General features: G+C 49.8%; 11 protein-coding genes across 11 annotated transcripts; 8 read left to right on the top strand and 3 right to left on the bottom strand.

The window, feature by feature from the left end:
* Nucleotides 1-2,353: 2,353 nt before the first annotated feature.
* M437DRAFT_62351 (uncharacterized protein) lies at nt 2,354-4,158 on the top strand (the record flags this gene model as incomplete). Its single annotated transcript, XM_041024058.1, has 2 exons — nt 2,354-3,625; nt 3,676-4,158. The coding sequence occupies 2 exons, from the start codon at nt 2,354-2,356 to the stop codon at nt 4,156-4,158; spliced, it is 1,755 nt and encodes a 584-aa protein (XP_040885019.1).
* Nucleotides 4,159-4,773: 615 nt separating this feature from the next.
* On the top strand, nt 4,774-6,592 carry M437DRAFT_37874 (uncharacterized protein; the record flags this gene model as incomplete). The annotated part of the gene is made up of 2 exons (XM_041019734.1): nt 4,774-5,123; nt 5,320-6,592. The coding sequence occupies 2 exons, from the start codon at nt 4,774-4,776 to the stop codon at nt 6,590-6,592; spliced, it is 1,623 nt and encodes a 540-aa protein (XP_040885018.1).
* A 196-nt stretch (nt 6,593-6,788) lies between these two features.
* M437DRAFT_71756 (WD40 repeat-like protein) lies at nt 6,789-7,838 on the bottom strand (the record flags this gene model as incomplete). The annotated part of the gene is made up of 1 exon (XM_041025729.1): nt 6,789-7,838. The coding sequence occupies one exon, from the start codon at nt 7,836-7,838 to the stop codon at nt 6,789-6,791; it is 1,050 nt and encodes a 349-aa protein (XP_040885017.1).
* Nucleotides 7,839-8,252: 414 nt separating this feature from the next.
* M437DRAFT_37491 (uncharacterized protein) lies at nt 8,253-9,572 on the top strand (the record flags this gene model as incomplete). Its single annotated transcript, XM_041019641.1, has 1 exon — nt 8,253-9,572. The coding sequence occupies one exon, from the start codon at nt 8,253-8,255 to the stop codon at nt 9,570-9,572; it is 1,320 nt and encodes a 439-aa protein (XP_040885016.1).
* Nucleotides 9,573-9,809: 237 nt separating this feature from the next.
* On the top strand, nt 9,810-11,206 carry M437DRAFT_80616 (uncharacterized protein; the record flags this gene model as incomplete). Its single annotated transcript, XM_041027380.1, has 2 exons — nt 9,810-10,094; nt 10,151-11,206. The coding sequence occupies 2 exons, from the start codon at nt 9,810-9,812 to the stop codon at nt 11,204-11,206; spliced, it is 1,341 nt and encodes a 446-aa protein (XP_040885015.1).
* Nucleotides 11,207-12,359: 1,153 nt separating this feature from the next.
* On the top strand, nt 12,360-14,057 carry M437DRAFT_80615 (uncharacterized protein; the record flags this gene model as incomplete). The annotated part of the gene is made up of 2 exons (XM_041027379.1): nt 12,360-12,515; nt 12,570-14,057. The coding sequence occupies 2 exons, from the start codon at nt 12,360-12,362 to the stop codon at nt 14,055-14,057; spliced, it is 1,644 nt and encodes a 547-aa protein (XP_040885014.1).
* A 279-nt stretch (nt 14,058-14,336) lies between these two features.
* M437DRAFT_80614 (Peptidase, trypsin-like protein) lies at nt 14,337-17,492 on the bottom strand (the record flags this gene model as incomplete). The annotated part of the gene is made up of 3 exons (XM_041027378.1): nt 14,337-14,374; nt 14,441-17,108; nt 17,160-17,492. 3 exons carry the CDS (start codon nt 17,490-17,492, stop codon nt 14,337-14,339), a joined length of 3,039 nt encoding a protein of 1,012 aa, XP_040885013.1.
* Nucleotides 17,493-18,810: 1,318 nt separating this feature from the next.
* Nucleotides 18,811-20,538, top strand: M437DRAFT_36680 (uncharacterized protein; the record flags this gene model as incomplete). Its single annotated transcript, XM_041019492.1, has 4 exons — nt 18,811-19,595; nt 19,649-19,707; nt 19,831-20,306; nt 20,359-20,538. 4 exons carry the CDS (start codon nt 18,811-18,813, stop codon nt 20,536-20,538), a joined length of 1,500 nt encoding a protein of 499 aa, XP_040885012.1.
* A 410-nt stretch (nt 20,539-20,948) lies between these two features.
* M437DRAFT_38502 (putative AP-2 adaptor complex subunit sigma) lies at nt 20,949-21,673 on the bottom strand (the record flags this gene model as incomplete). The annotated part of the gene is made up of 5 exons (XM_041019848.1): nt 20,949-21,050; nt 21,113-21,343; nt 21,464-21,493; nt 21,548-21,587; nt 21,639-21,673. 5 exons carry the CDS (start codon nt 21,671-21,673, stop codon nt 20,949-20,951), a joined length of 438 nt encoding a protein of 145 aa, XP_040885011.1.
* Nucleotides 21,674-22,142: 469 nt separating this feature from the next.
* Nucleotides 22,143-24,683, top strand: M437DRAFT_36206 (uncharacterized protein; the record flags this gene model as incomplete). Its single annotated transcript, XM_041019401.1, has 5 exons — nt 22,143-22,274; nt 22,324-23,338; nt 23,389-23,769; nt 23,820-24,362; nt 24,415-24,683. 5 exons carry the CDS (start codon nt 22,143-22,145, stop codon nt 24,681-24,683), a joined length of 2,340 nt encoding a protein of 779 aa, XP_040885010.1.
* Nucleotides 24,684-24,866: 183 nt separating this feature from the next.
* M437DRAFT_38011 (uncharacterized protein) lies at nt 24,867-26,615 on the top strand (the record flags this gene model as incomplete). Its single annotated transcript, XM_041019758.1, has 1 exon — nt 24,867-26,615. The coding sequence occupies one exon, from the start codon at nt 24,867-24,869 to the stop codon at nt 26,613-26,615; it is 1,749 nt and encodes a 582-aa protein (XP_040885009.1).
* Between the last annotated feature and the right edge of the window lie 242 nt (nt 26,616-26,857).

Here is a 26,857-nt window from a genome sequence, read left to right as displayed (position 1 = left end):
AGCATGCCTATGCTATGACACGACGATCGCTCGAACACAACCACGACATACGAGCCGATGAATCTCTGCTTTTCTTTTCCTTTCCTTGCTTCCTTTCCTTTGTCATCCACGCGTTCAAACATTTCCCAGACAAGGTTCTTACTTGCTGCATCACAAGAAGGGCAGGACACTTGCTTTAATTTTGCCTTTGCTCTTTTTTCCTTTGTCATTAATGCATTCAAAGAGCACAAGCAAAAGTTGTGCACGCAGCTGATTCTGCAAGAAGCACCCAGAGAAGGAGGTGCAAAACGAGTCACTCATTTCCAGAGATACCCAACGCGAGAAACGAATAATCAAATTGCTTTTCTTTTTTACTTGACTTGGTGTTATTGCTTGTACATACGTGATATGGCCTCCTCGTGTGCTAGAGCATGTAACGGGTGTATCTGTAAACAAGCGCAGTACTAATAAGACACAGAGTAGTGTCCACTGAGAAGCGATAAAGCAAAGATTTTCTGTAGGCATCACCATGTCTTCAAACAAGATTGTGCCTTTTTGTAGCATATACTCTACTGTCTGTCGTAGTCGGAGTTCGATGGGGTCAATCGTAGGTCACAAATCTTGGCACACGAGAACGAGGGGTGTCGCGTGAGAAGGCAATTTCTTGATTGTGCGAATACATATTCGCTTAGTGGTAAGGGGCAAAGTGGTATACAAGAGTCGGTGTAAGAAGCTCAACGGCTTTACCCCTGTGGATGGATCGCTGACTCACGATCGACGACGAGAATCCTTACTCACACATACGGCCCTTCTCAAATATATCGAGACTGTAATAAGATGTATCACGGTAGTGGTTTGGCCGGATGTGATGCCTAGAGACATATTGATTGACGATCTCATTGAGGAGCAGGGTGTTAGTGTCAGCCAAAACTTTTTTCTTTTATTCTTCAAGAAGAAAAAAGAACAGCACGGCAGTTGAGCGTGAGTGCTGACAACCGTAATGATTTGTAAGGTCTTGTCAGTCAAGCAAGAGAAACATGGGGCATACCGTGTATAACAATAGAAGTGGCCTGTCTCCCAAGGCAGATCAGTAAAGTCTGGATCGGGAGCCAAGAATAGCCTTGGCTGCGTTAGACCAAGGTGTTTCAAGTTCTTATAGAAGGTTGAAGTAGTGGAGGAAGAGCGGCAAGACAAAGCGCCGAGCAGAATGATGTGTTGTGTATATGAAGGTATGGATCAGGCCTGTCAGTAGACTCAAATTGGGTGACAGTATGCAAGAATAGCTAGGAGACCATGGTAAGGTTAAGGGAACGGATATAGCTGCCGTGACAAGTCAAACACATGTCCGACAGCGAGACAAGAGGGTCGACGTGTGTGGCTGAGCAATGGGTCCAGTGGAGCGGAAGGTGCAAAATCGATCCCAGAGTGGGAGAGAGTGCGTAACGAGAGTTCTCCTTTCACAAGAGCATATGAACTCCTGTTACAGGGGGGGATAAATGTAGTTCATCGTCTATGCATGGTGGCGAGCTGTGATGTGCATTAAGAATAAACAGCGCGCACGAAATGAGACGTTGCGATTGCAACGTTTTGGTCGTTCGAGTTGGCGTACGGGTTGTTATGACATTACGAGTGGGCGATCCTTGGGAATGGCGTTCCTGACCAGGAGACCAAAGTGTTGCAGCTTGGATCAGGCATTGAACCGGATATTGAAAGATCTGCTCTCAGCGCGGCTGATTGACAGAGTCTTTCGAGATCAGGGTGGTGGGCATGTTGTATGGAAAGATAGGGGACCGACGTCGTCTCAAGTTTGTCGCGGCATTGAACAGGAGATTGCATGAGGTCAGTGCGCGCCAATCGGAGTCCGACCGGGCGGTTTTGGCGTGAGGCTAGCGCGGTTTCTCCAGATTTTGATGGTCGTCGCAGCGTCGCATCATTTTGCGAGGCGCTTCAGCGCAGGACATGGATGTGGTCAAGTCACCGAGTGTCGACGGTTGGACGGCGGTTGTGTAATTACTGCTCTTTTTCTTCTCTTCTTGACTTGGACCTGAATTGCATTCGCAAGTCGTTGCAACGTCGTCCCTCTTTTATCGACGTTCCTGAATCGGCCTGGTGCTAAGCTGCTTTCGCTCATTTTAATTCTGTTTATCACGCGCCGAACGGTCTGGTCACTGGTCACCCACCCTCATATACCAAACATTCCTCGCCGCGCACGCCTGCGCTTCTTGGTTGTTGTCGATTCTACGCAGGCGACCGTCCATCCACACATTCGTTTCAATTATCCTGTCGACTTGTCGACGTTTCACTCCTTTACACCAGCAAACATCGACTACTAACCAACAGCCTATACCAACATTAATCAATTCTTTCTCTCGCGATGCATATCAAACCTCACCGCCACGTGCCGCACCTCTCCAAGCGCGATGATCCTCCGGCCTACGAAGTCAATGTTCTCGACGACTCTCTCGACAAACGTGCCCAGGTCAAAGAAGTCAATGATAATGTTGCAACTGTCTTCTCGGTTGTTTATGTGACAGCATCTGCTACTTTCTCCGGACCTACCGCTGGCTTTGTCACTCTTGGAGCCCAAACCACCACCTCTGCAAAGGCAGCTGCTAAATCTACTGCCGCCAGCAACAACGATGATGAAGACAACACAACCTCAGCAAATGCCAAGCAACCATCACCAACTGCCAGAACCAGCACCACATCCACATCCTCTGCCAAAGTCACAAGTACCTTGTCGCCTACTGCAAAGTCGACTGCCAACACTCTGTCTTCTGCCACTTCATCATCATGGCCATCATCACTAGTCTCATCCTCATTGGCTGTCCTCACCTCATCTGCTGCTGCATCCTCTACAATCGCCTCTTCATCAATCTCATCTGCCGCAAAAGCTGAAGCCACATCTTCGAGCTCAGCCTCAGCAACACCAGTTGCAGATGCAGCTTCCAGTGGTATGAGTTCAGGCGCAAAGGCCGGCATCGCTATTGTGGTTATCTTCGCTATCGGCGCCCTGGCTGGTCTTGCCTACTTCCTCATTCGCAAGAAGAAGGCTCAACAGAAGCAGGCCATTGGTATGGAGAGACTCGATGACGAGAAGAAGGGCTTCGTCAGCCAAAGTCCGAGCACCATGACTATCCCTCAACCTCCTGCTCAGACACGAAGCACTGGTCCGGCACCGCGCCTGAGTTACCGCCCTACATCTCAATGGTCGCCTAGTGTTCTTGGTGACGCCGAGAAGGCCGCGGCTGGAGCAGCTGCTGGTGTCATGGCCAAACACAGCGACCCCGCCAACCCCTTCGGTATTCACGCTCAGACCGTCGAGTCCCAGTCAAGGGATGTCATCTCACCTATTCCTGAAGAACGCTCTCTCAGCCCACCTGTCGAGCTTCAAGGAAGTCCCGTGCCTAGCCCTACTGCAGCCAACTTCAACATCAGCTCTCCTGCAACTCCCGCTGAGGTGGGAACGGCTGCTGCTGTCCCTGTAGCTGCTCTGGCAGGCGCCGCTTCGGGCGCTGCCATTGCCGATCCTCCTGGCAGCACCGTTCACCGTGTTCAGCTTGAATTCAAGCCATCTATGGATGATGAGCTCGAGTTGAAGGTCGGCCAAATTGTCAGAGTCCTACACGAGTACGACGATGGTTGGGTAAGTTGATCCATGACTGACACATGATATCATATGCTAACGTGAACCAGGCTCTCTGCATTCGTATGGACCGATCTCAGCAAGGTGTCGCTCCCAGAACCTGTCTGTCAAAGGCGCCATTGAAGCCAAGGCCAATGGGTCCTCCTCCTGCAAAGAACGGCCCTCGTGCTGGTCCTGGCTCCATGGGTCCTCCTCCCAGACCCATCGCTGGTGCTAAAGTTCGTCAAAACTCATCTTCATCTCAAGGCTCTGCTGCATCGCAAGCACGCCGTCCCTCGATGGCTCCCTCAAAGCCATCGTCTCCAACGCTAGCCGAGCAGCAAAGGTCACAACAAAGAAGCGTTTCGGCCGATGCCTCTCCGACCAAGGCTCCCAAACAGTCACAGCAGTCTGCAGCCTCAGCCGCCGATGTCCACAGTCGTAGTGCTTCGATGGGTACTGCATCGAGTGCCGCCAAGTCAACGATCGGCTCTGTTCCATCCACGCCTCTCGGTGTGCCTACCAGAAAGCCAGTTCCTGGCCAGGCCCTCTAATTTTAATGAACATTGCTCTCAATACTAGCCAGCGACGCAGGCATATGAGATACAGCTCTTGAGAGACGATTAGAGCAGCGAGAAATGCAGCGAACCGGCATAAGGAGAACACGCGCGCCTTTTAAATACCCTACTTCGTTCTTGTCGATTTTCCTTGTTCTTCTTTTCTCGATGTTGGACACGCTTTTGATCAGAAAGATGTTGTCTTTTTCAACTCTGTGTTTTTACTGTCGTTCGCTGAAGTTTTCCATTTTTATTGGTTTTTATGAGAGCATTACGAAGGCCTAGTGCCAGTAATGTTAATGTACGTAGACAAACATATGAACGTAGCAAGAAATGCGCCGATTTCCACTCATCTATGAATTGCTCTTCATTCGTGAGAAACATGTCTCACCACAAGACACACCGATTCAGAAAACTTTTTTGACATCGATCAAATCAATATAAACTACTCATGGACATGGTTGATCGATATTTCCTCTATGCGGACATGTGTGCACAGACCACCACCTTCCCAGAGCCGCATGCGACTTTCGAACTGCGGCGCGACATGAGGTCCAGAACGCAACTTCGTACGAATATCAACCTACGCGCCTCAACTCATTACAAACTACCATGGCAACACCAACACTAGACCAATTTCTCTCCGAAATAAACCGCATCACTCTCTCCAAGGACTCATCCCAACTATCCCAATACCTGGTCATCGAACCTCCCTACGCACCCTCCTACAACACCATAATCAACGAACTGCGAAAGGCGTTCCCTAAGGGTAATCATGACTCTGACACAGCGCTAGAAAAGAAAATCACCAAAGCTGTAAAGGTTATTGATGGAGGAGATGATGTGGATGTTGCTAGTTGGAGTGCGTTTAGCAGGTTTATGGTGTTGTATTTTGGGTTTCTGAGGGATGTGGATGTCGCGAATTTGTTAGAGACTTTTGGGTTGTTGAGTGAGGTTTTGCAGTAAGTTTTTGTTTCTTCTTTTTGGTGGGGGGATTCTGATGGGTTGTTGGTTTCTTGATGATTTGTGGTTGATGGGATATTCGATGGTGCTTGGGAATCTCATCGACATCACAAGAGAGTTCACAAGAAACAGATGCCATAAAGAAGAGGCTCTCAACGAGACATCTACAGTCACTGACTCCACCAAAACCAACAGAAAAGCAAACTCAGCCCTCCAAAACCAAACCCACGGCATAACAATCCTCGACACCGTAATCTCCTACTCACGCATGTTCGCCCGCCTCGCCATGGGCCTCGACAAAAAACCAGAACTAATTGCTCACCTCACAACCGCCTCTTCTGGCGGAGACGACTCAGGCCCCCGCGAAACCCTTCCAGAGCGAGCTGCAAACATCATTCGTTATGCTTTTGTAGCATGTCTCAACGACCGCTCCGGCACCTCTACCTCTGGCATCGACAAAACCGGCACCCCCGAAGGCAAAAAACGCGGTATCTACGTCCTCGCAAACCTATGTCTGAAGATTTTATTCGCGTGCCGCAAAACAAGAGGCGCAGCGCAAATCTTTGAGAACATCTTTGTGTTAAGTCCGCCATTGGGTGCTTATCCAAAGGCTCAAAGAGTAACGTATCTCTATTATTTGGGCAGGTTTTTGTGGGCGAATGGACATGCGTATCGTGCGCAAAAGGCATTGCAACAGGCGTGGAAGGAATGTCATGGTCAGTGTTTGCAGCAGCGCCGCTTGATTCTCATTTTCCTGATTTCGGCAAATATGGTTTGTGGACGGTTTCCGTCTGAGCAGATGTTTGCGAGACCAGAGGCGCATGGGTTGAGAGAGAGGTTTCAGCCGTTGTGCAAGTATATTGCAAAGGGCGATATCGTGGGCTTCAGAAGACATCTGGATTATGGCTCTGAGCATTACGCATGGTTCTCGGGCTACAGGCTGGACTTGCAGTTGAGAAACAGGTGTGAAGTTTTCGTTTGGAGGTCTATCTGTCGAAAGACATTTATTCTACACGGCGATCCTGGCAACCCAGGGGCTCGCAAGGCACCCACCTTCGACTTGAAGGATGTGCTAGCCATCTTTCGCTGGCAAGAGACCGTCTACGCTACATTGCCTGGAGCCTCTCAACCCGACAACTACATCGACCCGGACTTTGTCGGCATTGTCGATGAGCCAATTGGTGAGGATGCTCTCGACCTGCCTGACATGAACAACATTCATTCTAAAATGACGGCACTGATCCACCAAGGCCTGCTTGGCGGCTATATCTCTTTCGCGAGAGATAAGTTCGCTATTCAAGGTGCAAAGCTTAAGGGCGCATTAGCAGCTGGCTTCCCAAACGCCTGGAAAACCATCGAAGCACGTGCGGATGACGAGGTACCTGGCTGGAAGTTGGAGACCAGCGGACCTGCATTTGGAGGCGGAGTTGTGAGGCTGAGCGGAGCGCGACCAGTGGGACTCTCGTAGGATGAGAGCTCCCTAGATTTGATCGCATCCCCAGTCGACGAAGAGTTTGTTGTTCCAGCAAAAGCAAAATCGGTTTCTGCATAGCGTGTGTATTGGTGCATCGAAGGGTCGTCATGGCTGGAGTTAAGGGGTGTATATTATTCGATACCCTTTGTTAGTTGGCCTTAACCCTTGAGGCTTGATGGAAGTTATCGTATCATCGCCTCATAAACTCCCTTACATCCCAGACCAATACTCTTTCGTCCCAAGCACAGGTGGCGCACCATCCCTCTGCGCCGAAGAGACACCAATCAACACCCATTGCAAATTCGGTGTGACGGTCCATACGGCCCATCTCGCGAGCGCCTTGTCCTGTGGGCATACCCATCTTTGAATGATCCACACCCATCGCGCTGCCATCCGTCCAGATGCGGCATGACATATCATAACTGGCGCTAAGCAGCACATCGCTCAAGTGTGGACTCCAACTGATCTTTCTAACAGCATACTCGTGACCTGGCAAGACAGCCATAGGGCCGCTGGGTTGTCTGATGTCGAAGGTGCGTATCATGCCATCAACACCAGCTGTTGCGACAATTGTATCTCTGTATTTGTTCCAATCGTGTGTCAGGCATTCGGTGGGACCAACGCTAGTAGGTGTGAAGTTCATAGGGGTCATCTTGGGAGGAGCATGGATCGGTATGGCGAGGGTCAAGTGGTTGGAGGCACTGGCGGGGGTTCGAAGGTCCCAGACGCGAAGGTGTGAGTCTCTGGCGACGGCGGTAACGATGTCGGGGTTGTGGGGAGAGAACTGGGCCGAGTAGACGCACGAATGTACGGGGAGTGTGAGGAGCGATGTCTTGGATTCGGGGTTCCAGATCTTGACGGTGCCGTCCCAACTGCTACTCAAGAAAGTTGTCTTGTGGCCGAGGTTCCAGTGGACAGAGAAGACCTCTCGGCCGTGTTCAGACCAGCTGGCAATGGGGAACTGGCTGAGATTGATGTCGAAGAGTTTGACGCTACCATCTCCGCCGGCAGTCAAGAGCTGGTTCTCGTGGGCTTCCGACCAAGCTGTGTCGAACAGACAGTCTTGAGTCTCGAAGAACTTCTCGCAGACAATGCCGCGGTCCGTCAAGTTGAGGATGAAGAGGCGGCCATTGCCTACCAGACCGAAGTTGGCACCAGCACTTACACACAGCCTACTGTCGAAGAAGGGCGAGTACTTGACGGCGTACGGATTGAAGCCTGCCGTCCGAAACTCGAGCATGGCTGACGGATGGTTAATGGACGATAGAGAGATGTGGGGGAAGCACTCGGAGTACTTGGATCGAGTGTGTTATCGCGAGTGCATCCCTTGTCTGCAGGCCGAGCAGGAATCGAGAAGGAGGGATGGTATGGATATCAAAGACAAGACGATATTGTTGTTCACACCTTAACACACCCCACCTTCGCTGCTCCACAGGCACTTGCCTGCGTGACGCACCTTCCGCTGCAAGCAATTCATCTTTGCCCGACAGCCGAATCGCCGAGGACCCGAACACCAGGCCGAAGGACCGTGCACCAACCCGCTCGCTCGGTCCTTCTTCAAAGCGTCCGTCAAAGCGCATCGTGTACTGTTCGTGCAGCTGCATCTCTAGCATCCAGATCGTGAACACCATGCCGCTCGCAGAGTATCTGAGCCATGGATACCTTCATCTCCAAGAAGCGAAGACGCATTTCTACTAATGCAGATGCATCTCCTTACTCTGTCCGAATCAATCAAGACGATGATCATGAGGACAGCACCGACTTCAAACTTGCTGTGCTTGCATCCCTGCATCCCCATCTCGCCCAAGACATCTTGCTTGAAGCCTTGCTCTCTTCCGACGGCCAAGTTGACCTTGCTTCCGAGACCCTGGCTACAGATAGAGCCGTCTCCTCGGGTCATCCCAAAAAAGCCAAAACCGTGGGTCATCAATCTACTTTGACCAGTTTGATTCGCTCTGCTAGTGGCGAAACACCTTTGAACAAGAACCTCACTAAGAAAGGCAAAACTCTTTTCTTGTATAGTCCCCAGGATATTGAGACACATACACCGTGTTCTATCATCCACAACTTTCTCTCGAACGAGGAAGCTAACTCCTTGCTTGAAGAACTCTTGGATGAGTCAAAGACGTTTGAGAAGGAAACATTCCAGCTCTTTGATCGTACCGTCGAGAGTCCTCATACAATGTCATTCTATGTCGACAGCTTGAAGGAGGTTGAAGAGCAAAAGACCACATACGTCTACAATGGCAGTAGGATCAAAGACATTCGTCAAACGCCCTCAAAAATGCTGTTTGCAGCAACAAAGGTGTGTCAAGCTGTCAACGATGAGATCAAGCGTCGAATTGCTCAGTACTACCCTGATGGTGAGAAACTGCGGTACCAAGATCCCAAAGAGTGGAAGCCAAATACTGCCTTTGTGAATTGCTATGATGGACCTCAGCAGAGTGTTGGATATCACTCTGACCAGCTGACCTATCTTGGCCCTCGTGCTGTCATTGGAAGCCTCTCACTGGGTGTGGCTCGTGAATTCCGCGTCCGCAAGATTGTCCCCAAAGACACGAGCGACTCAGACGATGCAAGCACAGCAGATTCACAAGGCCAAATCTCCATTCATTTGCCTCATAACTCCCTGCTTGTCATGCACGCCGAGATGCAAGAGCAATGGAAACACAGCATTGTTCCAACCACCGCCATTGACCCGCATCCAATCGCTGGTAACAAACGGATCAACATTACCTACAGATACTACAAACCTAGTTTTCATCCAAAATTTACGCCCAAATGCCACTGCAACATACCAACTGTACTCCGATGTGTACAAAGAAAGTCTGAAAACTTGGGTCGCTACATGTGGATGTGTCATGCTGGCTATACACCAGGTCAAAAAGGTTGCACTTTCTTCAAATGGGCAGAGTTCGATGATGATGGCGAACCTCCTTGGCAAAACAAAGTCGAGCAATCCGAGACTAGCTGATAAGGAGATCTTGGTCGTGTTTGACATGCTGTCTTGTCCAGGGTACCTGTATACGAAGCAACAAACGACCCGATGGTCTCCAATATTCTAGTTGCTTCCGACACCAGCTAGTCGTATCACTCGAGCTGATGCATTATTCAAGACGCGAATCAAATTCGTCACTCTGTCTACAAATATTCAGCCCACATTCACTCTAATCTGCGCAAGAAGCCGCGATCGGTTCATGTTCAATTCACGATGGCACGCGACAAACTCCCATCCTGCTTTCACGATCCCAACGGAGATGTCGTGATCTCAATGCTCACATCAACGTCGCCAGCCGACCCTAAAACGACAGATATGCGCATATCGAGCGCCAGGCTCAGAGCAGTTTCTCAGTATTTCGAGACAAATCTCAAACCAGAATGGCTCCACAACAAAGTCATAGGCCAAGGCCTTGGTAGCGATGGTACAATTCTTATCATGAAACGTTTCGAAGTTGAGGTGGACAGTGACGACGGACACGACTTCCTAGTGGGCAAGGTAAATATGCTTCTAGACTCGAACTACAACGGACTTCAACTAACATCTTGTCCAAGACAGCAACAACAGACCCTGAGCTTCGAGCCAGGGCAGCCTGGGCGATTCTACGTGGCGCAAACCGACCCTTCCTTCAGCCCAGTCTCGTCAGAGAATACGACACGTTGTTTTGTAACCTATGCCTCGACCAGGTTTCTACTGTCAATCTTCTCGGCTTCTCTATTATTTGTGGGTTCCCTGTTGAGACTGACCATCTTCTGTTAGACTGTCACGAGGAGATGCGTGACGAGGAAACGCGTAGCCTTCTTGTGACTCGTATCGTCCTGGGCTTACTTCACTGGATCCACTACTATGGCGCCCTGGAAGGTACGCAGGCAAGGCTTGTCCAATTCATCAGATCAGAAGTTCCACCAATTGCCATTCAGAAATTTACGCTACTGTACCTGCGTATCACCTGTGTTCTGCGCGACAAGTCGCTCTTCAATTGGATCCTCGACAAGAACCCATTCTTCTCCAACGACATCTGTCTCAGCATGAGCTTCAGGGACAGCCGCCTAGGCATGAGTCTTTGGGCCTCGGCCTTTGAGCGTCACCTGGGCTTCCTCGGCTCTGTCTTGAGGAAACTGAGGAATCTCCCCGACAGAATCCCACCTTTCGTCCAAGAAATGTTCGCACCCGAAGAATGGAAGCTCATACTGTATGTCTGGAACTCATGGCTCGTGGACCTCGCAGCAGTTAAGCGCGCCAAGTACCAGAATGTCGACCCATCTGTTTTGGTGTTTCATTCGATCGCCACCTCAGACTTCATCTTCCCTCTTCACAGCTTTCGGTACACTCCTTTCATAGCCGAGCACGCAAACCATTATCTTCAGCATGCTCTCATCCAGGCAAAAGACGATGTTTCTGAACACATCACCGTCGACGCGAGCGAGCCCCTTGGCTTCCGGATTAATAACCACGACTTCTTCTCAAAATACGGTTACCCTTGGGACTATCGCGTTGAGGAGGATACAGATAAGGTGCTCTTCGAGATGATTGTGACAAACAACCTTACCACGATGGACGAAGATTTGCGTCTGGATCAGCAGGAGCGTTCGGGCCAGCATGGCGCTTGATCAACGCGTAAAACACTCCAATGCTTGTTGCTCAAGGTAGATCGAATGGGCACGGAACCGCAACAACTTAACCTTCTGGGTCATTACCTCACGCTTTGTGGTCTGTCGAAGGAGGTCTACAAGGAAGTACAGGAGATGGATAACGAGACCGTCAAAAGCTGCTTGAATCCAGTGGCTGTCTCCTGTATGCTTGGATAGCCAGGAAGAGGTATGTGGTTGGGCTGTTCAACAGGTTATTTACGCGTCATACGCGTTGAACAGGGTCGTCCGCGAGGATTGATTTTTTTTCCTCCCAGTTTTTCTCTTTTCTTTGATACGAGGACACAAGATATAAAGATGTCAAAAACTGTAAATTGGAACGTCGTATGTGTTTCTTGCAGCATTATTCGATGTGATGCTAGCGGGCAATCATCTGCTGAAACACGTTGTGGGAAGAGGTTAGGTAGGAGCTGAAGTCGTTTTGCGTAACGGTACCCCCAGCATCGACCCCCACCTAGTTAGGTATGCGGAAATCGACATTCCCCAAGCATTCCATTGTTCGCACCATCAGCTCGAAGATACAGACTCCTTGCAGCCATGATGAGAATGCGGTCTTATATTCTTTCTTGAATTACGCAAGTCTCACGTATCTAAACCACGACAGAGGGCGCCCGCACCATGTTCCGATCCAGATCCTTCGCTGCTGTATCGGTGATAGGCTGCAGAAAACATCTCAGCTGAATCCCTAAATAGCCGCATAGAAAAGCTTGTGTTGCTTGCTTTGCTGTCAGACACTGATAGTACCGGTAGCTGATACCTCTACCGGTGCAGCTACGTCGACAACTTCTATTGGTCCTCTCTATCAACTGCATCTACCCCTTAGGTGATTTTGGTTCTTCTCAGCCACTAGTCGTCTACTCAGCTCATCGCTCGAAACCCTACAGGACCTCAATAGGTGCATGTGGCTGCTAGCTTGGCTGAATCTAGCAGCAAGGGATCGTATGAGTGCATACTGTAAGTACTTCAGCCCACCTCTCTCAAAGGAGGTGGAAATGAGTTTGTGTTACTCTCCTTTTCTCCCTCTCCTTATTCTTCTCATGTCTTGATATTTCTTGTAATGCGATTGCCCATGTGAAATCGATTTTGTGAAATAGAAGCATCATTTCCTTACACGATGATACTACCGACTCGTGCGCATACGCGCATCATTCTTGCTGGAGCAATTATCATTTTCTTGTCCCTGTTCTACTTTCGCAACTCGCTACACATCAGCGAAAATATCGAGTCATTTACAACACTATATGATGCCAAACAGAATGGGGAACCTGAGGTATGGTTACACTCATATGGCGAGGATCAATCTTTGCTAAAATCTGGGCTTCAGGTATCCGATCCTCCTCCCTCGGACTCTGTGGTATCAGATCCTCCTGCTTCGATCCCTGCGCCTACTGTGCTTCCATTGCCCGAAGCATACACGTCACGGCCGAAACAAGATGAGTTTTGTGCTGCTCTCTTCTCTCCCGCCTACCTCTACAATCTAAGCCGCAATCGCACTTCTTTCTGCGATCCAAATGGAAGCACATCAACGATAGAGTGCTTCTCGACACGCATAGTCAAGGGCAGACTGGACACCTTGTGTATTGCTTCCAATGTAGCATTCAATCGCCGCAAGAGAAAGTTCTACATGGATTGTGCTCACGACACCGAAAATCCGTTTTATAAAGTGTTTCCAGAGTATATGATGTGGACGGGTCTGCAGTATATCTTCAAGGAACATATTGGACTTAAGGACCCGGAAAGATTGCAAAAGAGCCGTGAACAGAAGTCTTCGGAAAGAAAGAAGATTGGTGTTGTTGCGAGACGCGAAGGTGCTGGGTCTCCACATGGCAGTGCTGCTAATACGTGGCATAATCTTGTGGAGCTGATGAGTTACTACATGACTTTGGATGTGTTGTCCATGAGCACTTCACCCCATGCCGAAGACAAAGGAGCAGCCTACTATAGCCCAGAAGTCGACAAGGCGAACACCCAAGTCATTGTAGTGGATGGCCACAAAAAAGGTCCTTACTTCGATCTCTGGGACTTCTTCTCAGACCCTACCCGTAACCCAACCCTCAAACTCTCCGAAGACCCCAAGGACAACGCACAAGCCGAAGACCAAGAAGACCTCGAATTCTTCGATCGTCTTGTTCTTCCTCTTCCTGGCAATTCAAATCCTTTCTGGGAAGGAACTTGGGATCCACACCACTGCAGCAATTCCGATCTCGGCCGTGTCTTCAGTGATCGCGTACTAACCCACTACAACGCCATCACCAGCGACACACCCTCCCTCGACGAAAAAGAAATGGACCTCTCCGTCTTACCTCCAAAATGGCCACAGAAAACCTCCGAACCGCTTCAGGTGCTCATTGTCAAACGCGCCAAAACCCGCCGCATCGACGACCTCGAAGGAAAACTCGCTGCTCTGAAGAAACTGTACCCAAGCGTCGTCTTCAACGTCCGCGACCTCAGCGAGTACACTTTCGCCGAACAAGTCCGTATAGTACACAACCACCAAATCCTCGTCGGTGTACATGGAGCCGCAATGACACATCTCTTCTTCTTACCTGCGAGGCCTGATGCTCCTTCAAGCACTGTAGTAGAGATCCTACCGCATAACCTACCACACAGAGGGTATAGAAATCTAGCGCTGATGATGGGACATCGGTATATCAGTGTGCATGCTGATAACGATATGGAAGGTAAAGACTTCCATGGTTTGGACTTGGAGGTTGAGAAGTCGAAGTATGTGGATGCTGTGGGGACGGCGATTAAAGCGTCGTTCCATAGAAATATGCAGGAGATGGATATTGAGACCGTCAAGACTGATTAAGCTCAGTAGTTATTTCCTAAACGTTTGACTGTGCGAGTTTAGGCTGATGTTTAGATGTATATAATGAATTTGCCGTTTATTGCATTTGATCTTGAAATATCTTACCCGATGAAGTATTAGCTGGCGATGGAATCAACATGCGATTTTGTCTTTTATGATCCCAGTTGTGTGCTTGCTAAATTTCGAGCAGATAGGTTCACTTTACATTACAAGATCTTGTCTAAAATATGGCTGGATTGAATTAAAATACTTTTATTCCATCATGTAGACGTAAGATATCTACTGTGTCCGAAATATTGCGTTCTTGACGCAAATGTCTTTATGTAATCAGTTTTCCCCAAGAGTCTATGCCATCGGCCCTTCATCAGGCATCTCGACATCACCAGGCACAGCTTCTTGAGTGGCCTCAGGCAAATCGCCCTGGCCCGTCTTGACCTTGCCATGTTCGTATGTGACTCTTCTCCATCCCTCCTTCTCGTTGGGGTCTTTCAAGAACTCAATGGTGGGGAAGTAGTGCTCGTTCTTCTTCATGGTGGCAACCCAAGGTTGGTTGTCGAAAGTCATAATCTTCAGACGGAAGTAGGTGTTGTCAGGGATCTTGTTGGTCTCCTCAACAAACTTGTCGAGGTCTGGCGTGGGTACACCGTTGACGTGTGTAATGAAGTTTGTAGGGGCGAGGCCGTACATGTATGCTGGTGAACCTGCAATGCGCAAAGAAATGTAAACGTCCGAGTGCACCTTCTTGATTTGTTGGCGCACGGCGTGGTGAGGACGGTGCAGGACAGCACCACAGAAGACAACGGCTCTGTCAGTCTCAAACTCATGTGTCGGCACAGTTGAAACCTTGAGCTTGATCTCCTCTCTCTTGCGAAGGATAACAGCGTCGAGGTACTCGTTTCTGTACATGACATCGAAGTCTGTGACGCGAGTGACAAGGCGGTCGTTGAGAGTGAGAATGATGTCACCCTCCATCAGACCACCAAGATGGTCAGAATCGACCTTGCGGACAATGAAGAGTTGATGTCTCTCAGGGTCCTCCTTTTCGACTCGGTCGATCCATTCTTGCGATAGACCGTGAATACGAGCCTCGCTCATTTGCATGATGTGTGTTTCAAGGTTGAGGATACGCAATTGAGGTCTGTCTCCGTTCTTGATGTCATCAACAACAGCATGAAGAGCGGATGTGGACATCCCGAGGTGGTAAGACTGGTCGCGTCCATTAGGGGTGCGTTCACCGAGATATGTCATCCACAATGCCTGAACAGTTCCGTCCTCAGCCACGAGCACACCGCTTCCGCAACGCTCGGACAAACTGGTGTCAACAGTAATGGCGTCCAGGTTGACAGCACGGTATCTGGGAGTTGTTGTGCTTGCTGGAATGGCAACTGATGTGATATCGGTGACTGCAGTCTTAGCGACCACTGGTCTCAAGTTTTGGTTGAAGCCGAAGAAGATGGTACTCTCTCCCTGTTTGATAGGTGTAGTGGCGAGTTTAGCTGATTTGACGGGAGCCTGTACGAGACTGGCATCATACTGCAAGATAGCGTAGTTCTGCAGAGGATGCATGAAAACAACCTTTCCATCAACGATGATCGAGTCGGCTACCGTGATGGTGATGTCGCACATGTCATATGGCAAGATTGCCCTTGACACAATGACGAGACCCTTCTCAGCATCTATGACCAAACCAAAGCCAATCTTTCTGCCCTTAGGGAATCCATCCAAGCGGAGCGGTAGGCTGACCGAGACTCTGACGAAGCTTCGTACGATGTCGACAGCAGCAGGATGTTGTGCACCGGCCATCTGGATGAAGTTTGCCTTCTTAGGTTGGGGTTCGGCGGCAGGGAGTTGCTCAGCGAGAGTCGTCGTATCCCAAAGGCCAGTCTTGTCGTTTCTGACGTGTAGAGACATTTTTCTGTGCCAATGTCTGTCGACGGTGATGATGGAGGTGTTGAGAGTGTGCATGTCGCGGAGATGCTTGTAGGTGACCACGACACGAGCGCGGTCAGGGATAGCCTTCATGACCTCAACAAAGGCGTCAAGGTTGGGCGTAGGCTTGTTATCAATAGTCTGAACCAGCCAACCAAATTCGCAGCCCTCGAATCTGAAAGAGCCACCGGATTCACAGCAGTACACACCATTGTCCTTGAGGCTGACGGCATAGAATCGGGCTTGCTGGTAGGAGAGTTCGTGGAAAAGAGCACCAGCAGCCGAGACGTAGCGGTCCGGAGTGATTGCATGCAAGTCGCCAACGTCGATAGTAGCTTCAAACTCTTCACCTCCTCTTTGCACGAGCAACTTGACTTGGCCTCCAACGCTTGAATCCAGAATGTCGTCCAGGCGAACGAATTGTGTGAGAAGCTCGTCGTTGACCTTGATCAGAACATCACCCTCCTCAATCTTGCTGTCTGCAGGACCCTTGGGCAGAACGACCTCAGCAACCAGCATACCAGTCTCCTTGGGGAACTTGGCGCGAACCTCGGCTTCACGCTCAGAGGTCAGGCCAAGTCTGCGGCACTCATCAAATGGCTTGATGAGGAATTGTGTTTGAATGCTTCCTCTTGAGACGAATTCTCCCTTCTGAACCAGTTTCAGCGCTCGTAGGGGTCGGTCCAACGGCAAGAAGTAGTCGGTCGCGGCACCATCTTGTCTTCCTCCAGCCTGCAAAGCAACAGCATAACCCTCAACGTTGACGACAGGACTGCCCGAACTTCCTCCACTTGCAGCAGCAGCAGCCTGGATGTAGTTTGTGTTGAAATCGCAGTATCCTTCAGAGTACTCGGGGGCGTTTCTGTCCAATCTTGAAATGACACCAGACAAGATACTGAGCTTTTCTCCAGCATCGTTACCGACCACTCTGATTTCGGCACCAATGCGGGCAAGGTCGGGGCGGAGTTCGATAGGGGCGAGCTTCATGTACTTGATGGCCTTAGGGTCGAACTTGAGGAAACCGAAGTCGTGAACAGGATCGCGGTATACAGGGTAGACGTCGCACTCTTCATGGTTGTCAAAGATGCAGTATCCCCAGAAAGGACCAGAACCAACAACGTGCTATACTACGTCAGCTTCAAGGGTTGAACATGCTGAACTAGACCAACTCACTCTGTTGGTCAGGATGTAACCGTTCTCAGCATCAACGACAAATCCGGTTGCTTCGCTCGACAGGGCCGGGTCCGTATCGAATGCGCTGGTTTGGCAGAAGTGGATAGAAACGACTTTTGAGACGACAGTCTCGATGGTGCGCTGCCATTCGACAGAGTCAGTGGTCGCGGCATGCATTACGGGTTGCGCATCGGCTTCGTCGTCGTGTTCGAAGCCGTTGACGGGCTCTTCTGCGGTAGCATCTGATCTGAGCTGTTTCAGAGGTCTGTCCTGAGAAGAGCTTGGGTGTTCTTTACGCTTCACGCGAGCCTCTCCATTCTGCTGACCGTCCATGCTATTGATGGTTGATGTGTAGCGCCGTGCCTGGGCTGATAGTGCGATTCGTGAAATGTGGGTGGTACACGGTAGAGAAGGAAATAGTAAGGAGCGCGACGGATTGGTAGAGAGGCGAAGGGCCGATGTCGATGTATGGAAAAGTCGAGGAAGGTGCGAAGAGGGCCGGATTTCTCTCAAGAAAGTACAAAAGCCTCTTTGCATTCAGCTGTGCGCAAGCAGTCAAGCATGCGCTATATATCCAAACAAAGAAAATGCGACGGCCGATGGTTTGCTCGTTCCTTGGTTAAAAATTTTGGCTTCTTGTTCGTTCGATGACTTGCCATCACCTTGATCATCAAGCGCCTGAAACAGGCAACTCTGCCGACTTTACTGTTTCTCGCCCAACTCCAGCCCGTCTCACCTGCTGCAACCTCTTTCTCTTAACTAACATCTCATCACACATTCAAACACATGTCTTGAATTTTTCATCATCAGAGGCATATGTATTCGTGCTTCTTTGGATCCCAGCCCTCCTTTGTCTCTCCGACATGAATGCGATCGGTCGGCTTCGGTTATGCAACGCTTATGCACGCTTTGTGCAAATATCTAATCAACACCTCGATGTGAAGACTTTGGTAAGTAGCGTATGAAGGTCCTGTAGGTATCAATGGCAGTTCCGCGTGAAGCTGTTCCGAGGATCACTAGGTCCCAAAATCTCCGCCCTCACTTCAATGGTACTCAGGTCCTCACTTATGGCCTCACCTCGCCGAACAGCCTCTCACTCTTGATCAATTTTCCGATTCTCTCTCGACTTGTTATAAACATCTTTCTCTCAAGTTCCTCTCCCTCCCTTTCTCTCTCCTGCAACCTCCTCCCAACCTTGCTTCGCTCCCATACAACCTTCGACTTCTTCCACCTTACCTTTGCCTCAACTTCTTGTCCATTCATCGACGTATCGACAGCCTCTTGGCTATCTAAATCCAGGCCTTCTATTGGCACTGTTCTCTCCTGCAGCAATTGAGATCTCTCCTTCTCTTTTCTCTAGGTTCTTCTCGAGCCTGCCTCACACGGTACACATCCATCGACCTAGACTTTCACCTCTGCAGCCCACTCCACATCTTTTCAAAGATCTCTTTATTGCATTTTATTACTTCTCTCTCTTCTTGTGAAACCCGCAAGCAAATCTGCAGACCGAAACCCTTGACCGTTCGCCAACATGAGTAACGAATCTCGCCGTCAACAGACGTTTCCAGGCAACATGGCACCTAGTCACGCTGCTGCCTACGGCTACTACGACCAGAGATCTCAGCAACCAACCACCGGCAGATCTGGTGGCATGAATGTGCAGCAACTGTCTCCTTCTCAGCAGGTATTCGATGCATCCTTCTGGAACAACTCTGCGCCTGCGACACAATACTACGGACATGCACAAGTCGTTCCTCAGAGTCCTTCCTTCAACAATACCTCTTACATGCCCAACCATCAGAACATGCAATCCTTTCCTCCTACTTCCCTTGGTAACCCCAGCTACCAGACTACCTTCGATCCCGCGGCACAGATGCTGCAAAACTGGAGAATGGTACAATCTGGACACAACCCATACTCCCAGCAGCACTACTCTATGCCGCAGACTCCTTTCCAACAGACCACTTTTGAGCAGCCCGCCGTCCAGCAAGCTCATGCACAGCCTCAGACTGTTGTCAAGCAAGACCTCGAGGCCGCTGGTGCATATTCCAGCAACTACGTCGACTTCGATATGGAAGATGACCCGAGCGCTCAATTGATGGCCGAATTGGCATCAGATATCCCTGAAGCTGCCCGCTCTCCCACTCTCCCCGAAGCAAGCGACATCAAGTATCAAAATGAAAATCAAGGCTGGGGTAACTCTGTGGTCAACCACACCGATCTTGGCCTTCATAACTCTATGTTCTCGAACGCTCAAGCCCTTCAGAATGCTGGCTTAGAAAGCTTTCAGCGTTTTGAGTCACAGAACCCAGTCACTGAAGCCGAGAAGACCCAAGAGGACCAACTCACACAGCAAATTGAGCAAGTTGTTGCGGGATTGATTGATGAGGGTATGCAAGATGTCGTCTCTGAGGAACAGACTACCATCAGACAGGCGTAAGTTTTGACCACATGTTTTGTTCGAAGTCCTACTAAACATGCTACTGCAGACCTGATTACACCAGCACAACTGCCTCCACCCCTGATCATGGTACCATCGCCGACGCACGTCTTGAGCACTCTGCTTTCGCAGGAGTAGCACCCTTCCCTATTGACAACACGGAGCACAGTAGGGATGACACTGCTGAACCTGTCGAAGACCCCAACAATGCTGTTGAGAGCGATATCGAAGAGAAAGATGTCATGCAGGACAATCTTGCACAAGAGCATACTGCTGTTGGCCATGAAGATCAAGATGAGCTTTCCGAGCATGACACAGAAGAAGGCGATATGGACGAAGAAGAATCCATCGCAGACGAGAACGCCGAGGACGAAAAAGAAGTCAACGCAGACGAGACTGTCGAAGACGAGGACGCAGACGTCGATGTCTCCGATGCTGAGCCATCCTCTGATCTGGAGGCGCACGATTCTGGTGCTGAAGTCTCTCAACAGGTCGAGTTCGAGGGCTACACGCTTACCGAAAGCACCCAGAAGACAATCAAGAAGACGATCGCCAAGAAGGAGGACAAGGAGCTCCATCACAGGGCCTTCAAGTTGCAGCCTCATCACATTCCCGAGCATCGCTACTGGGTCGCCATACTCATGCACACTATGCAGCCCTCCAAGGCCAAGGTCGAGAAGGACTTTGTTTGGCTCAAAGGTCACAAGGTACAGTTCGTCCGTCCACAATCTGATAAACAAGATGCTAACATGCTGGTAGACCAACACCGTCGAGACTATGTGGAACAAATACCGCGAGGTGACCACTGAGGAGCAGCACCAGATCCTCTTCTGCGGCAGAGTCCCACAATTCACCGACACTCTTGAAGAGCTGGACAGATTCGGCGATAAGTTGATTGTCTTCCGCGCTGCTAAGCAGGAGGTCATTGTCATCGACTGAGCAACGGAACGGGATGTGCTGGACACATATCAGACATGGAAGTGTCTTTTTGCTGGAGGACGCTTGAGGGCGTTCCACGATTGACGAATTATGACTTTCGCAAGAGGAATTTGGAGATCGACGAAAGCTTGAGCGACAATTTCGAGCATGGAAGTAGGGGGAGGAAGATTTCTTTCTGTTAACAAGGCGAGCTCCTGCCTAGGATTTCTTTAGCATACGGCCTGACGCTCTATCAGCTAGAGGCTTTTCATCTTGGGGCTTGCAGGAGGCCATAACGATGGAGGCTTTTTACCATCCCTGCCTAGACAGGCTCAATATACTATGACGATTTTTCTTGAAGACACTCTTTTGATGCAGCAAAACTCCACAACTCCTTTATCCCATGGTATCAATGCTGTAAAATCCACACATCACTCAAGTTTGTCCAAATGCTCCAACCTCGTCAACACAACCTGTTTACTCGTCTCTTCAATTTCTCCCGCCAAAAACACTTCATCCAGAATAGCGTAAACCTATCGTTCCACCACCTTCGTCAGCAGCCACCTCTCCTTGTCCCTTGTGCTCTTGCTCTTACCTTGTAGAAATTGAAGACGAGATCCAGCTCGCACACATTCCCGAAGAACTGATCCAGCACTTCGACAAAGAAATGTATGGCTTCTAGGTACGCTAGTTCGTTGTCGTTTGCATCCACGCAGGCGCAAAAGAAGAGGCCGGCATAGCGACGGTAGACGATTTTTGAGGAGCCGCGGAATTCGACAAAGTTGGATTGGTGTTTTTGGTCGCGGGGAGCAACGAGGCGGTGGATCTGTGGTGGTGTGGAGTGTCAGAGGAGGTGGTTTGGGGTGGTTGCGAGTGGTAGGCTTCGTGGGTGGTGTGGTTGAACGGGAGGGCTGCGTAGGTTGGTAGGGAGGAAGGGAGTATGTACCTCGCCTTTTAGCTTTACTTTCTCTTCATCCTAGTATGTATGTCAGTTGTCTGCGAAACATGGGCTGAGAGAAGGAGTGCTTACACTGTATGGCGCATACCATTTGGCCAAGCGCGTCTTTCCCCTGTGGCTTTCTTAGGATGTATACCATGAGGACGGATTCAGATGTTCTTACTGCCTGTTCTGGATCAAGATGAACGAGAGGACCATCGTGCCTGTTCTGATCAACTCTCAGGCCGACGAGAAGATTACCTTGATCGTTGGTCTGGTCGCTGCCATCCATGACCAACCCCACGATTGTCTTGGCGTTTGCGGATGCGGAGTTGCAGCGGCGAGTTTCTTGCTCTCAGGGAAAGATCATTGCGACGTCTTCATGAGCATCAATTCGAGAAAACATCCAAGTCTTGCCACTGGGGGTCTGGTACTGATGACAGACGCAAATCCTTGTCTTGTGATGTCGATGCTCTAAATCCAGAAACCAATTCAAGGTAGCTGATTATTTTCTTTGACGCGTCCTTGTTCGGATCCAACATCTGAGCTTCCACTCATCTCACATTACGCGAGCTGGTTTTGCCTATCAGCTTGCCATTCTAGCATCGGCCAGAGAGTGTGCCATTTCTAAAACCTTCGAGGTATCCATCATCCATTCTGTCCTTCACCATTATTCAACCTCATCACCATGGTCTGGGACAAATTCAACCGCTCAAATGGCGGTGTCACTATCGACTTCTACCCAAACACACTCGACAATATCTTCTGGTCAAAGGAAGGGATCATTGCAGTTGCCGGCAGTGATCGCGTCAGTCTTTTCGTAAGTCTCATAGTTCTCAATACTACTAAATCTCAATTGACAATTTCAGGTACCACGCCTCAAAGCAATTGCATCAGATGAGAGAAGATGGGACAAAATCAACCTAAAGACCAATTTCTTCACCCTTGACGATATTCAACTCCAACTTCCCTTGAGCTGGAAGAATTTCTCAATCGGCGAAGAAATGTCGGAGTCCTTTGTTCAAGCGCTCGACTGGTCACCTCCGGGACTCGGCAAACATAAGCGAAGCGTCCTAGCTGTTCTATCTTCCAACCATGTACTATCGATCTGGGAGTGCGTTGGAAAGCCAGAGATCGCTACAGACTGGGTGAGAGCCTGTGTCGTCAATCATGCTCTTCAAGCACATTACAAAGAAAAGGATGTCCAAAGTTCGGAAGAGAGCGAGCATGATCATTTCGAAAGATTGAGAGCTAAGCAACGCATCAGAGCATTTGCATGGAGCCCAGCACCACCAAGTTCTTCGCTGTCAGGCGTTTCTGGTGACTGCACGACAAGAAGCCCATATCTAGCCGTTTCCAACGACCGTGGAGAGGTTTTGATCATCGAGCTAAAGGCACCCCACGATATCTTAGAATCGGATACAGCGCGTTGGAGTCTATCTGTACCGGCTTCGTTTGGCGTCGATGTTCCTGACACCAAACAATCGGCTCTGAATGCTTGCATGCCTGTGACATTCAAATGGAGAAGCCCCTTTGTGGATCAGTTGGCCTGGAGTCCATGGGCTCTAGACTCTACCATCGTGCCGACGTCAATACTGACCTTCACATCTCAGTCGTCTTTACAGTGCACGAGTGTGAAGATCAATGATAAAAGATCCCCCACTGATGTGACGATTGGTCCTATCGTGTCGCTGGTGGACGAGATACACGATACTCACGCAGCTGGATGCATAAGATGGGCTCCAAAGTTGAACAGTGCAAAGGAAGCATTTCTGGTGTATCCAACACGAAGCTCGTTCTATTGTCTGCAAGCCCAGCCAGGTCTCAATCTTGAACTCCAGGTCTCTGCACAAGACATCAACACTCCCTGGGACGAGATTGCTGGTATGTTATGCGCGGAGATATTGGCCGATAGCCCATCTAACAAATTGCAGGCATGACTTATGTCCAGGACGACAACGAGAACATCTCCGTGCAGATTGCATATCATCTCGGCTCAGGAACTGACCGCATCACCAGTTTAGCCCTGCCTTTCACGGCAAGCTCAGCCCTAGGTTCCACTAACTGGCAGCATGACTTGCTGAGAGGACAAAGACGCTTCAGCGACGAGTGGAACCTCGCAGGAAATGTCATGACTAGAGCTTATGGCTTATGTACATCCCCTTTCGGCGATTTGGTTGCTGTTAATGTCAGCTTCCATCCCAGCGATGGAGTTGAGTACACAACAAATTCAGATGAGGTCTCTTATTTGATCACAAGTCAGAGTAATGACGACCTGCAATTCGCTCTCGCCGGATGTCCTTCCAATGCGTACGGTGAGTTCGCCTATGTCCTATACATATTTCGCAATACTGACGTCTGTTAGAATTGACTGCCGAGGCTTTACTTTCCAGCCTGCAAAGTCTTGCCATGCGTGAACCTGAAGCTCTTAGTGACGAGAGTTTTGTCATCGAGCAAGTTATGCAAGCACTCGACCTTGCAGACTCGCCCTCAGGCGGCTCCAATCAAGGACAGATCACAGAAGACACTCCTGTTGAGCTGATTGTCCGTCAAGTGAGGCAAAACATTCTATTTAATGGCGAGAGTGTTCGCAGTCGAGTGGCCCAGCTGCTGAAATATGTCAGGGCGGACATACCCAAAACTCCGCCACTCGATGCCACGATAGTGCTCAAGATTGTCACAGAGATCTCGCGGCTACCACATTTCGTCGCAGACGCGAGTATATTGAGCAATTCGATCATGCAAATCCATTGCCTGATTCTGGCGAAACTGCAAGCACGAGCCGGCAATACCGACGCCGACACTTCGAATTCGGAGGAAGAAGAAATTGAGAGATGCGAGATATGCCACAGCAACATACCATTCGAAAGTCTTCGATGGGCAAAGTGTGTTAACAATCATCAGTATCGTTAGTTTACAGCAACGACCTAGCACGACGCCGAGTACTGACCATTAACCAGCTCGCTGTACCCTAACCTTCCTCGCTATTCAAACACCAGGCACTGCCAAGTCTTGCTCTATATGTAATGCTCAGTACATTAATGAGTTCATGATGCCCGGCTTCAAAGTCAAAGACAGCAAAGGAACAAGCACCAATGCAGGACCAGATGGAGATGGAAATGAGGCTATGCAAGGGACCACAGATCGAGAACCTTCAGTATCTCTGGCACGCATTCTTTTTGCGGCATGCGATAGATGTGTCTGTTGCGGAGGCAAATTCACCGGCTAATTTTAGTATGCAACTACCCGCATTCCTCACCACAATGGTGTGTTTACCACTCAACTTTCTTACAAGGCGATATGGCAACACGGACTATCTCGGCACTATCGCAGAAACATCGACGAGATTATTTGATCTGTTAGTCAAGAACAACTGAATCAGAGTCGCCTTCTTGCGCACCGTCCTCTCAACATGAATCCGATGCACGAAATCCGCATGTCGGCTTCGCCTGGAAGAGCACCACAAGTCATACACCAGCATGAAGTAGGAAGTCCAGTACGAAGCGTACGTCCAGAATTCTTGCTCGAGTCGATCAATAGTCAGGCAGATTTTGGACCGCGAACATTTCTAGACAACCCATCGCCTGACGAAGAAGCAAATGTACCGGACATACCAAATACACATGTTCCGCCCAAAGTCGATAGTTCTCATACTGAAGAACCATTCTCTAAGCAAAGGCGATCAGGTCACTATCTGGGCGGCACCACAGAACAATTTCAGTCGAACTGTGCTCCAGATCGAAGGACTCCAACACCTCCTTCACCTCGCTCTCCCGTAGAGCAGACAGATTTCGAGAGGTACCAGCAGTTGACGCGTGAGAACTGTAAAAGTGGATTCGATAGCGATGAAGATTCTTATATTGGGTCAGTCGAGGAAATGACGCCTGTCAGACCAGCGAGGAGGAGCAATATGCTTGTGGACGGTCTCTTCCATCATAGCTCTTCACACGTCTTGGAAGAAGAAAGTCCGATACTGCCAAAGCATCAAGATTTGGCTGTAGTTCGTGAGATCAAGGAAATGCATCACCTCACCATGCAAGCTTTGACTGGTATCACTATTTCTTCAAATCGCTCACCTACACCTCCTCCAATACCAACTCGTGATTCGCGATACCAGGACTGGCGGAACTCTCGTTATCGATCGGTCTCAGCGCCTGCGAAGAAGGTTACCATGGCGCCGCCACCTATCGACACATCGGGGATATCAGCACAACAACCACACGTCAAAACACCATATCCTTTCCGTGCCATCCACCGCAAGGAGTTTGGACGTCAATTTTCAGCTTCCGAACCTACTCTTCGAAGTCCACGCGTTCACGACAGCACACTCACACTCAGTGTCCGTCGCAGTAACCCCAACAGCCAGCTACGGCTCTCTACCCTCACCATTCCTGCCAACAGCGAGTTCAGTGCGGTCAAGGACCGCCATCACAATTCTGACCGTGGTGGACAAGAATACACACCTCAAGATTTTGACGACGCAGAACTGTTCCGACAGTTACGGCGCCACTATCAAAGCCTTCTAGGCCCCTGGCGCCACTTCTCTGCTCGAAGCTTGACGATGATCTGTGTGAGCGGCGATGCCAGCAAGCAAGCGGACTCGGGTTATGGATGGCTCTTGACACCACGCTCGCCTCGTACACTCGCCTACAGAGGCCTTAACGACACATTCAGCGAAGAGAAACTCCTACGATTTTTTCATAATCCCGGTGCGGCAGGCAAAAGTAGATATGCGTGGGTGAGCTGGGCACACAGATTAGCCGACGCACCTGCAATTACCACGCCTTTATCTCCTCCTTCTGCTTTGACATCTGCAGCACCAGATACAGTACGCACACCCGCTTCTGCAGGAACCATAGCGACAGTCAACAACCGCTTCTCGATGATCAGACGTGCAGAACAACATGAAGGCCTGGAATTTGTCGTCTCGTGGTCCGTGCGGCGCATTCTTCTTGCTCTCATTCTGGTCCTGGTGCTCAGCCTTGCGGCAACACTGCTTTGGGTGTTCTTAGGCAAGGACTCGCATTCTTCTGGAGGTCAAGCTGGGTTTCTGGGCGCTGGAGACAGAGTTGTTGCGGGTGTTGTGATGGGAATCTGTGTGTTGCTGATCGGGTGTTTTGGAGTGGGAGGATGGATTGGGATTAGTTGGTTGGTGCTGTAGAAGGGAGAAAGGAAAAGAGACGGTCACTGAGTACGGTCTCTTGTCGTCTTCTTGCATCTTCAGCGTTTGTTTCGTATTCTATTTTACCTCCCTAATACTGTCATCTGTTACTTGAAGCATACGTATTCAGCATCGTGAAAGCGTGTTAGCTCTTCATCAGATTGTATTTGTCCATTGTTCGGTATTTCTAGGCTATAATGCCAAATGCTCTATTGTTACTCGTCAGAGAAACGTGATGATTG

Source organism: Aureobasidium melanogenum (assembly GCF_000721775.1).
Source record: "Aureobasidium melanogenum CBS 110374 unplaced genomic scaffold scaffold_1, whole genome shotgun sequence".
In the NCBI taxonomy this organism is placed as follows: domain Eukaryota; kingdom Fungi; phylum Ascomycota; class Dothideomycetes; order Dothideales; family Saccotheciaceae; genus Aureobasidium; species Aureobasidium melanogenum.
This window is presented reverse-complemented; position numbering and strand designations above follow the sequence as displayed.